Source organism: Argiope bruennichi, chromosome 1 (genome assembly GCF_947563725.1).
Source record: "Argiope bruennichi chromosome 1, qqArgBrue1.1, whole genome shotgun sequence".
NCBI classification, from domain to species: Eukaryota; Metazoa; Arthropoda; class Arachnida; order Araneae; family Araneidae; genus Argiope; species Argiope bruennichi.
Window position 1 is genome coordinate 29,716,815 of NC_079151.1, and position 12,980 is coordinate 29,729,794.

A 12,980-nucleotide genomic window follows, 5' to 3' on the forward strand; every position below is an offset into this window, starting at 1 on the left:
AAACCGATTTCTTTTAGAAAATAAAATTCTTTCAGAAAAAACAATCTTTTTATTGGGTTCATTCTTTTCTAAGAATCATTCATCTTTTAATTTTAACCGAAAAAAGCCCATGCTTTGATTTAAGATTTATTATCAATTTTTTAAAAATTGTAAAGCTACTGGACTTGACAGGTTGGACTATAGGGCATGAAAAATTATTTTAAAACAAAACACAATATTTATTTTAAGGTTTTTAAAATTTTGTTTTGATTATAACTATTTTGGAACATATTTTAGGAATGAAGGATTTTTTTTTCACTCCGAAGAGTAGAAAAGGATTCTAAATTTTGTGTTCCGCACAGACCAATCTGTTTATTGCCAATCTTTATTGAAAAAAATTTGAAAAATCAATTATAAGTTATATCTGTGGAACCTAAATAATAAAATTATTAATTAAAATAGATTTGGTTTTATTGGATAAAAAATAATGATTTTGCAATAAAATTGAAAATGAAATGAAATATTTAAGAAGTAAATCACATTTGCCATAACTGCAATTATAGATCTGATATCTATTTTAATAACAAATCCGCATTTGTTAATATGGATTGGTGTATACTTTTCGATAAGTTTGAACAATTAATTACTGTGCTCTTTATTTTATTTATTACTAGACGCCTTTGGCGACCAGCCGGTTCGCCAATCTTAATGTTCGTTAAAATTTTAATAATTAAATATTTTATGTAATTTCTACTTTAATAGCTTCTTCATCAAAATATTTTAAAACTTCAAATTTTGATTATCATATAATTCATTCATAATATTATAAAGGCCTTCAGTCATAACGTAATATGTATCTCTCTCATTTTCTGTTAGCACCAGTAGAATTTATGCTTTAAATTAAAGTGGAAAGAATTTATCTTCAATTAATATAATAATATTTTTTACTGAAACAAAGCATTTTTTTATAATCTGATTACTGAAAATAGAGTCACTCAGCGTTTAAACTTTATGGGCACTAAAGAATATCTTTTTAAATTTATGTAATATCTCAAGAGTTGGTCAACAAAATTTTCTTAGATTCATTATGAGCAGATCGATTCATTAACAATGTTTAAATTTAAATGCATCAAACACTAAGAAAATAAAACGAATCGTTTAAAATAAACGGTTGAAAACAGGTTTTAAAAAAACTACTTAAAAAACGATGTACTTAAAACTATAAGCATATACAAAAAATATATAACTAACATAAATACAATTTACTTACAAAAACATGCAACTAACCCAAAAATAATTTAAATCATCCATTGATAACGTTGTCATGGCAACAATCAGAACAGAATGCGCATGCGTGAATTTTCTTCGCCGGTTACGTAACGCAAATACGTGATTTTTTCTACGCCAGTTGGGGTAACGCTATGCGGATTAGAAATTTTTAATTTCCTTTATTCTGTTTTATTTTAATTCAAAAGTACTTCAGAATGAATCTGAAAGATTGATTCATTAACAATGTTTAATTTTAAATGCATCAAACATTAAGAAAATAAACAGAACCGATTGAAATAATCCGCCGAAAAATTTTAACCCTAGCCTCATTACTGTTGGGAGAAAAAAAAACTGAAGCCTTTCTCGTTTGGCGCTGGGGATAATGGAAGATTTTTTTGGCGGAAAAGTTGGCGGTGGGGAAAATGGAAGATTTTTTTGGCGGGAAAGTTAGTTTTTAATTAATAATTAAAATTCTAATTAAAAATTCGAAAAAAGAAACCCCAGGTGCACATTCCCAACCTCCAAGGTATACATGTACCAAATTTGGTAGCTGTATGTCCAACGGTCTGGCCTGTAGAGCGCCAACACACACACACACACACATTGAGCTTTATTATAAATATAGATTATCCTAAAAATAGCTAAATTTCTTATATAAAATTATAAATTTTATTCAAAATGTTATTTTTACGACTCAATAATCATTCTGTTTCTGCGGAATTTTTATTTTATTCGTGTTTGAAGATTTAAATAAAAGATTAATTTTTTTGTTTAAGCTTTCGCTGATTATTTGTATGTACTTATAATGACGAATATATTATTCATAAAAAGTGTTTTAGTGTTCTAAATTCTTTAGAACTTTCTATTTCTTTTGATATGTGTCAAACTTTAACATTCGGCCAGAAATCCATCATTTTGTTCAAATTTTCTTTCGCTTAAAAATTAAAACATTTTTTCCTACTCGGTTAAAATTAGAAGAATGATTCTTAGAAAAGAAAAAACCCAATAAAAATTTTATTTCTTGTAAAAGAATTCTGTTTTTTTTTAAAAAAAGAATTTTGTTTTTGTTTTTTCTAATTCATTTTAAAAATTTTGAAAGTGGTTTCTGAATTTATCAAATTAATTAGAAAATGATTTATAGCTTTAAAATAAATAATTTTTCAACAATCATTTAATCTATTTTAAAATATTTAGATTTAATTTTCTACGCAAATCTAAGTTTGACATCACAGGCTGTTTACTTACATTCTAAAATGTATAGTTTAATTTTACATCCTATGAAGGTCTTATGAACTTATTAGGGCGCACATTTTCATTAATAGTTTGCCTTTAAAAAAAATTGGTCACTTGTTTTGATTCTTGGTGTCAAAATATTTGTCTTTATTTGCGAATGAAATTTTTTTAAAAAAACGAGAGTTAACTGTATGCGGATATTATCTTGTTTTAAGAATAATTATCTGGATAAAGTAAGCCGAAACCGAAAGCTTTAAAAGAACACATTAAAAGGGACGAATTCATGTACAAATTTGAAAATTAAATTGAAACTAATTAGTTCATCTAATTACAGAAACTGAACGATAGAGAAAGAAATATAAAATATACTATCAGCATTTTAAATAACGAAAATGAAACCTATTTCTTTTAAGTAAATGAAAGAATTAGAGTGTGGGTTTTGTCTATTAAAACTATAATTCCATAAACAGTCGAATCAAAATGTTGAAGACACAATGGAACAAGAAATGAAACAATCAACCGAAATTAGTACCATAGTCAAACTATCTCGACAACGGCTGCTAGTCAATGGGGATTTTTTTTATTTTTGAATTTTTGCGATATAACGAAAAGAATATTTATTTTGAAATATTTTGCTCTGATCGATATATTCCAAAAGTTGGCATAAGTATACAATTTTAAAGCCACAACTGTAAATCAATTTTCTTTTAGGTTGCTTATTGCATTTTGAATTATTCTGTTTATATACAAATACAGATCTACAGATAGTCTGTCAATAAATGGATTGAGTTCAAAATTTATTGAAGTACAAAAAGTTCTTTCCGTTTTTCAGTCCTCAGAGATAAATATCTTTTTTTTTTTCTGGTCTAGCACAGGAACAAATATTACAAGAAAAAGTATTTTTCATCCTCTCTGAATACGAACGTTTGAGCTAGAGACAATTAGAAATATTATAATCGAACTTTGAAATTGAAGTATTCATCGCCATTTAAGTAGTCAAAATCGATTTCGATGAACTGAAATTGGCCCTCGCACTTGGAAGATTCATCAGGAGCTAAGGCCTTAAAACGTATAGATTTATCAAATCTTCGAGTTCGAATCTTCTGAGGTTTACTGTAGTTTCTCTCTCTCTTTTTTTTTTTTTTCATTTTCAAGAAATTTGCTTTATTTGCATTATTTGTTTCGTCTTTAATTGGAAGCAGTATAAATGCCAGTGGATGTGTGACGGTATGGACTGATTCATTTACTTAAATGTTCAAAGTCTAAAATAAATGCTACGGTATTTTAACAAGAATAAAGGTAGATTTATTTTTCCGTGTTTTATGCAAAAAAGAACAGAAAAAACAAAAGAAAATTAACAGAAAAAATTGAAGTATCTCTTTCGAGTTGGGAAAAAAAAATTTAAATTCTTGCCGGCCAGATTACATAGTGGGTAGTGATACAGAAGTATTTGATATAGTAAATTGATATTGAAATATGAAACGAGAGGTCATTAACTGAGGAAAATGCTGCTTGTAATTAAAATCGAGAACAGAAGTTGTTAATGATAAAACTTATTTTAAATGGTAACAATTAATATAATTAAAATTGCATCAAAAGCGATGAAGCGATGCCTACTGACAAGATTAATCGATGGACTGATAAAATCGAAACAAATATAAATTATTACAAGAGAAAAATTAAAAAAAAAGAATAAAAACCGAAAGTTGAATGTGCTTTTAAATCACGCATCAATTGACGGCCATGATTACCACCATCATTGCATAAGCACTTTCCATTCGCATAAGGAAAAATAACGTATTATTAGCTCTTCTTTTTCTGATCTTGGGAATTAGAAAACAAAATTTCACCTACTTCTCAAGGGAAGATTAGAAAGCCACGAGAACAATCAGAAGAGAGAAAACGATTTTTGTTCTTTTTTTTTCTAGTGCGAAATGGAAACTCGGAAGAATTTCATGGTCGCCTGCCTTCTTACGCCTGCAAACGGGGCCACCGTGCAGGCTTGAACTTGACACTAATCGTCGAGTCGGGGGGGATGGGCGAGATCTTCTTCAGGCATCATCTGGGACATCCATCCTCTCCAAGTTGCAAATTTCACTCGGTGGTCGAACAGGTAGGAGGCGCGGAGAAAATTCTCCAACATGAAGTCGGTCTGTTCCCATGTGAGTACTTTTGAATTTACTTTCGTTAGAAACTGTGTGAATTACTTGCCGATATATTCTTATGAATGGATGGATTATTTATCTGGAAGTATTTTTTCTAGCTAAATAAGTTGGATAATTTTTGCCTTTTAAATTTAAAGACTTGAAGTGGAATCTTTAAACAATTTATGTGTTTTCCTCTAAATTATAAACATTTTCCAGTGCCATTTCATCTATTTTTAGTATCATAAACGTGTATCTAGGCCTTATAACAAATTAATTAAATGGAATAATTCAATAGATATGTTACTTTTACTTTCTGAAGTAAAGAAACCACAATAGAGTAAAAAAAGTATTTTGTAGCAGTTGATTTACTCTATCTTCTCTTTTTGGATAATAGATGACGATGCCTGATTAGATACGAATCCCATGCTGCATTGCGATTGTAATTATAAGGAGATGAGATGTTGTTCTGTAAAAGATGCGCGCGTTAATGTCCTGTCTTTTGTGTTTGTATTTGTTTTGAGTGAAAAGTGATCATTAAAGAAATGTTCCTGAAAACATACGCCCTGTTGCTTCCACAGCACGAATCATAATGTTTTTCATTCCACCACAATTGTTATAATCAAAACATTCTATCTCGAGAATTTGATGACCATATTTTATGGTATCCGAGTAAGTTCGGAGGAGAGTTTTCAATTTCTTTTATATATTTATATGATGCTTTTTTATTAATAAAAGGATAAAACGCTGAATAAAAGTGAAATTATTTAAATATATATGAAGTTTTTGAAAAAAAAAGCATATTTTAATGTAAATTTTAGTGTTTATTTGTAAAAGCTAGGATTGTTCTAGAGAAAAGTTGTTACAGTTTTTCATTTTTCTTTGTAAAATTACTTAACATATCTTAGAGTGTTACTAACTATTATCTAAAAATTATGTTCAAAAATAATTTTTTGTAATATATGAAATTATTTTTGAAATTTTTTTAACAATATTTATATTAAACAATCATAAATCTTCTTCTAGAACATTCAATGCCAAATTTATAGTTCATTACATTCTTCATAACATAAAGAGTATCACTTATAAATTTCATTAAGATATCTTGATTATTTTTTGAGATATGACGATACTCGCACAGTAGAATTTTGAAGAAATTCCTTCTTATGCATTTAAAGTTTAAATATGTATTTAAAGTTTTTAAATGCATTTAAAGTTTTTAAATGCTTATAAATAAGCATGACTTACCATGTCAATAGTTTACCATAATTTGACTTCTAATTGACATGGAGACAAAATAAAGATATCACTGGAAATAAAAACGCAATTTTTTTGAAATTGCAATAAATAAATAAAATAAAAAAGGGAATTTTCATCAAAATTCATGTTTTTAACCTAGTTGATACCTTAAAACTCCTTGTGATCGAAAAAAAAAAAATTGGAAATATGTGCGCTTGTATTTCTATTTATCTATAAACCCAATAATTATAACACAAAACAAGCAGAAATATGAAAGCGAACATATATTTTTAAATCAAAATTTTTAATCTATTAAATTTTGGACAAAATTAAGTCTGCAGATCCATATACATGTAAAGGTGGTTATTTAAAAATCTAAAGAGATAAATGGACGTAATTTAGCATCTCGTTTTATTTCAAAAAATACAGAAGGACCAAATATATAAATAGAATTGAGATTGTGTCGTTTTGTATTTGAGCATAATAATTGCAAATTATGCAAAACGCCAGAGTGACGAAATTTAGGAAATAGTTATATTTTTAAATCGATACTGAATTTTGGACCAAATAAATCAAAAGAAAGAGAAACTCTTTCAAAATACATATTCAAATATCTCGAATATCTTTGTAATCAAATACAAAATAATCCTATTATTGAAGAATACGAGGAAGAAATCGTGGTTATTTATTAATTAGCATGCTTCAATATAGTTCTAATTTATCAATATTAATCGTTGTCTGCATTCATTCAAAAACCGGCACTTCAAAAGTTTTCCCACAAACAAGATACTGAAGCCTTGGAGAAATGGAAAGTTTAGGATCTATTCTCATCATCAGGTTCTGAGTCAAAATTATGAAAATTTTCCCAAAATGGTCGTAACAGAACTTTAAAACCTGATCATCTAACTAACCCTAACCGCTACATTAACAAAAGGATACTGATCATGAGAAATTTAACCTAAAATTATCCATTGTTCAGTGGGATGCTACCTGAAATTGTGACAATGCTAACTTAAATAGTTTAACGGCTGCAGAATTTTAAAACAACATCCCCTTATTTGTTGGAAAATATTTCTGATTTTCCATTTATATTCATTTTTCGTCCAAAAGATATTTTTGTCAATTTGAAGCTTTTATGGTATTTATCCGAGTGATGCGACGATAGTTTATTCAAATTTTCTTGAGTTGGCTACAGTCTGGAAGTCTCCTACAAAAAAATTACGACATCTGTAGCAGTTGCATTACTTTATCTTCTTCTTTGGATACTAGATGGCGTTGCCTGCCTGGGTACGCATCTCATAGTGCATTGCGATTGTAATGAGAATGAGATGATGTTCCGTTTTGTTGAACTGGACGCTTGAATGTCTTATCTTTGTGTTTGTGTTTGTTTAGTGTGAATGTGATTATTAAAGAAATGTTCTCGAAAACATACGTCCTGTTGCTTTCCTGCACGGATCATAATAATCTACATCCCACCACACATCTCTTTTTATATCAATCTTTGGTTCCTTTGCATGATCTTTAGAAGATAATTTTGATATTGTTCGATTCATTATTATCACCATAAAATAATATTTAATTATAATAAAGATTAATGTGTATTTGTGTGTGTGTTGCTGCTCTACGGGTTGGACCGTTTGATCTAGAGATACCAAACAAAATCCATACTTTTGAGAGTGGGACTTCGAACTGATATTTTTTGTAATTTTAATTTTATTCAATTTATTAGAAATTAAGCGACCGGCATCCTGGCATAGGAGTAGTGTGTTTTCCCCATGATCTGGGCGTCCTGGGTTCGAGACCCGGCTCGAGCATGGTCGTTTTTCATGTGTTCTATCTGTGAGATGTGAGAATGTGCCCCCTTGTAAAAAGGGGATGTGCAAGCGAATGTGATGCGTGAGAGCAAAATCGTACTCTTGGCCCTAGTTGGCGCTACTAAAAACAAGAGACACTCCCTTTCGGCTTAAAATCGCTGAATTCGAAATCAGCGGGGCTTGTCCATGGCAAGTGCCATCAGAAACAACAACAACAACAACAGAAATTAAGCGAACGAATGGCGTTTCCCGTGATAACTTGTGAAAATACTAAAACCTAAAAATGATTTTTATACAATCTTCTAATAATAAATAAGTGATAAAGAAAAATATATAGGAGATATAAAATATATAGGAAAATATAAAAATATATAGGAAAAATATATAGCTTATTCCCTACACGATATAGGCATTATTCCTTTTCATCCCATATAAAATTGTAGACTTTGGGCAAAGCTATGAACGCCCAGAGAGCTCAGATTTTTACTTTCAAAATTCTCTCACCTGAGAGTTGTCATGGCAGAACTATGGAGAAAACCTAATTGTTATTATGACTAAAAATTTGAAATTTAAAAACATTAGCTATTAAGACGAAGCTATAAAAAATATTAAAAACTTTTTGCAGTCATTCATCCCGGTGAACTAACTTGTCACCAAAGGTAACTTGTTTTTAATATATTACTATTGAATATATTTCATTATGGGATAAGTGCCTTCATGCCTCTACTATTTATATTAAAGGCTGTCTTAATAATGAACTTATGATTAAATTACATAAATATTTAGGAGTTTTCTTATGATTATCTATAATCAAGATAATATTCTGTTGTTATTTCCAAGAATACTCATTATTCATAAATCAAGTTTCCTTGTTTAGTGGATAGCTTATCTTTTGTATATGTTATATTGATAACAATTATCAAATGTAATTGCATGCATATTTGATGCATATAGTTAGTAGATAATTATCGTACGGGAAAATATTAAATGGATAGTTTGTTTGCACAAATAATAAAAATGAATGCATGTTTAGTGACTCCCTTCAGATCAAACGATCATACTTTGAGCCTCCAAATCTGGCACTTTGGAGTGTAGGAATTTCAACCTCAAAGCGATTTTTTTTTAAATTTTAATAATTAAAAAATAATCAAAATTTTTGCGCTTTTTTGCGATAATTCCCTAAAATATTATTGTACAAAATTGATTTTTTATACCATTTTTAAAATATAAAAATATTTATTAAAATACTTTAATGATACCAATTTAATTATCATATAAAGTTTTTCTTAATTTTGAAATTTTGTAGAAATATTTTTTAACATAATTTTTAAACAACAGATTTCGCTATTGAATTGATATTCAAATCGTATTCATTGTTCCGTCAATTGCTTAGTAGCGCGATTTTCTTCTATTGTTTAATGTTAAGGAAGAATATCGGTTAATGTTCTGTTTAATATCTGCGCAGTTTACAAGAGGAAAATAAAGTGAAATTCTAGCATCTCGTAAAATTAGAAATTACATTATTCGCACAGTTCTGTTTTTAATAGCGTGATGACTTTACTCGTAAAATAATCAAAATAATTTCGATAAATTTTTAACTAGTAATCTAAACTTTTTTTGAAAAACTCTTTTATAGTGAGCAACTATCCACAAAGTACCTGCGTACCAAATTTGGTAACTCTAGGTAACTCAAGTTTTTTTTTTTTTTTTTGCAGAGTACTAGGCATGATTTTTAATCATGCACGTTTTATCACGTAGTTTACATGCGGCATGTTACTCTATGGACACTATCATGTTAAAAAGAGACCGTGAGAAATCCATTCACATTTAAAGGGATAGGAGTTTTCCTTCATTCGAAAAGTGAAACTATAGAAAATGCTGATTCGGCAACCCTGTGGATATTCGTGATGTTATTCATACCTCCAGATAAGTGTCAAACAATTAGTTAATATAGTTAGATTTTGAGATAAACGGGGGGAAAGTTCGAAAAACTAAGGAACTAAGAACTTTTTTTTTTTAATTCTGAATTTAAATAGTGCAAAAAAAAAAAAAAAAACGACAGCACACTATGCTGATATTGATATTTTCGTAATCGCAGACAGCTATACTAATTTATTTATTCTTTATTATTATTAAATATCTATTTTGGCTTCATATCCGTTTTTAAGTTTGCTTGACATGCTTTTTGAATATAATGTTGATGACTTTTGTTACACAAATTAACATGAACATTTCATTTAAGCATATATTTAAAAATAATAAATCCCGTTTTTATTGATAGCGCAACATTTTATTAAGATGTATTAAAAAAATAACCGTCGAATGTTTTAATATTTTGGACTAGGGGGCTTCGCACTCTGCTCGCTTTCGCTCTCCGACTCCGTTGTTGTCTACTCGATGTTTGCCAGTTCCAGTTTGAAAGTTTTTCTCGGGCCATTCGTTCAACATCGGAAACTTAATCTTTCCAGGATAACAACATATATTTGATCCAATATTTTTAACACTGATCCGATATTTTACGTTTGACCGCCAGCGTAGCAGCATTACGATCAGTTTCATTTCACTTTCCATTCGCTTTTTTTTTTTTTTTCATTTGATTTCGCTGGTCGCTTCATTACTATTTAAAAAAGCAATGCATTGTTTACACGTGCGTTACTTAGATATTCAAACGATTGCTAGCAAAGAAACGAAAACTTTCCGCTACTCGGAACAGGTAAATAAACCGAAAAGTTATTTATCAGTGTCGCCACGAATTGAATTTTTGCTGAAGGTTTAAAGAAGTTCTACTATGAAATCTGATATATTTTACGTTTTTTTATCACAAGAATAAAGAAATTATATTTCTTTTTTAATTGATATATTCTTTTACAAAAGGCAATCAAGGGATTCAGATCAGAATAATTAATTGAATAGTTTTCCTGTTTTCCCATTTCTTTTGAACGGGCAGTTTGTAACCAACGGGAAATTTGCAATGCACGCAAGAATCTAATGAGTATTTGAAAAATAATATCGTTTAAGAGCATATTCAGAAAAAAAAATTATGGATCAGAATCGGTTTTTTGTTCTTGTTGTCACCGATTCATATATTTTCAGCCATACCATAACCTATTAGGCTATTGTTTGGAAAACTGTACTAAAATGCATTTAATGTGATAAAAGAATAGATTAATGAAATTCATTTCTTTCATATAAAAATCAATATTGAATTACAGAAGTATTTATAAAATCTCACTTGATTACTTTCATACTAAAATATATATATTTTTTCATTTTACAGATTTTGTTCATAATCCTTTTGAGTACAACTCACATCATTGACGCCGTGAAGTTGGTAGTCATAAAAGATGATGCTGGTTCCAAATCAGAAGAAGAATCTGTTGAGAAATTCAGCTCCAATGAATCCAAAGAAATCGATTTTTTGATGGACTTTATTGAAAAGGAAGCTAGAGGGCGCAGAAATCCACCTCCTGCTCAAACTGGTCGTCTTGTTAGAAGAAAAAAGACTAACTCCGGTTTGGCTTCTCAACACAGCTTTCGAAACGAACGAGTTCATGTCCCCAAACTGGCCAAGGAATATCATGTTCATTATCATAATCATCAGCACAAAGCAACGGAAAATCCATCATTGGCCGTTAATGAAGATAAGTTAACACCCATGTTATTGGACACACTCTCTTCCCACCTAAATACTTTCCAGAATATTTACACTTCGCCAAGAGCGCCAAGTTTGCCTTTAATAATACCATCAGAGGCAGATAGATTTAAAGACTTTAAAGATTTTGAATCACTCCTCCGCCCCATGAATCCAAATTCTGAACCTCATTCCAAATATCCAACCTTAGATGTCGACAGAGAAGTAATAAACAGTTTTGATGCAGCTTCCATACAACCCATAGTTGCCACTTCAAATAGAACTAATAATAATGGGAAATTGGAAATACTTAAAAAATATCAGAAACTCTTGAATTCCAGATTCAGACATAACCATAACTCTCAATTTGGCGATGGCGATTTCTTGAATCGGGATCGCTTTGCTGGATTCACTGATTTTTCAAACATTGAAACCCCGCCACCATCTTCCGAAGTAGCTGAAAAACCTAAAAATCCAGAACAGAATGAGGACATGGAAATAAAAGATTTCGCCATCGTTATCAAAACTAAGAACCGCTCGTCTCCAACAAAGAAAAATAACCAAAATTACGATAACCGAATGAATTATCATAAAGTCTTAAACCTCCGTCCTAAACTACGTATGCCACAGGAAACGCGTTCAAGCCAAGCTTTGAGATTACCTAGAGTTTTGGATTCACCGGGTGGAACTCCTGCCTTTATTGACAAACTGAACTTACTGAAACACGCAAAGCAATTAGTTAGTTCAAATGTTGCTTTGCGGCATGCTTTGACTCAGAATTTGAATTCTGTTGAAAGCCAAAATCAACAAAGGCTTTCACTAAAACCTGTGCCAAGATCCAGTACGAATTCCCATACATACAATGGATGGGTAGTACAAAGAGTAGTTTAGGGAAAAATATGTGTTTCTTTTAAAAAGAAACCCCTAATATAGAGACTTTAAATTCGAATAATCGCTGAGCGATTTTCATACTGATAGCTGTACTAATAATTAGGAATGCTTGGTAGTCTGTATATAAACAATGATTTAAATTATTGTATATAGAAATAATATTGCTTGTAGACACATATGTCCTTGAAATTTCTTCTATTTGTACTGTTTTGTTATGTTTAAATAAATAATTCATGACTATATGTTGAAACTTTTTTTTAAGGAAACATTTTCACTATTTTAAAAACTAAAGTAGTGAAAACTTAAAACTTCTTTAAAGGACTCACATAAATATTCTCATATAATAAATAAACTACACGTCTTTGGCTACCAGTTGGTCAACCAGGTTTGATTGATAGAGTTTATTGGCACAAAAAACCATTTATGATTAAGCAGGGCCAAACTGTTGGTAAGAGTTAGGCTTATTTTTAAAGTTTGCTAATACATTGTGCCATTTTCCAGGAGCTGTCAACCAACCTGTAAAGTTTGTTAACACTAGTCGCAATGTAAAATACAACTTTGAAAATGAATTTAAAATATCAGATCAAATACTAAAAGTTGACCATTTTTTTAGAAAGTGAAAACATGGGGATGAGGAACTTTAAGAAGGATGTCTTTTAAAGTGATATTGGGAGAATGAAAGCAGCGGTTGCGTTGATTATTAAAGTGTGAACATGCTATTAAAATGTTAAGAACCGCGATAAGATATTGACATACTGTATATAGGGAATAAAGTTAATA

The 12,980-nt window shown here is 29.9% G+C and overlaps 1 protein-coding gene across 1 annotated transcript; it reads left to right on the forward strand.

Moving 5' to 3' along the window:
• Nucleotides 1-4,587: 4,587 nt before the first annotated feature.
• Nucleotides 4,588-12,279, forward strand: LOC129977766 (uncharacterized). The gene is made up of 2 exons (XM_056090584.1): nucleotides 4,588-4,643; nucleotides 10,956-12,279. Exons 1-2 carry the CDS (start codon nucleotides 4,623-4,625, stop codon nucleotides 12,198-12,200), a joined length of 1,266 nt encoding a protein of 421 aa, XP_055946559.1. The 5' UTR covers nucleotides 4,588-4,622; the 3' UTR covers nucleotides 12,201-12,279.
• The last annotated feature ends 701 nt before the right edge of the window (nucleotides 12,280-12,980 follow it).

Excerpts from the sequence above, each read along its gene's own strand:
- LOC129977766 (XM_056090584.1), top strand. The coding sequence starts at position 4,623 with ATGAAGTCGGTCTGTTCCCAT. Across the intron at positions 4,644-10,955 it reads TGAAGTCGGTCTGTTCCCAT|ATTTTGTTCATAATCCTTTT; the intron begins GTGAGTACTTTT and ends TTCATTTTACAG.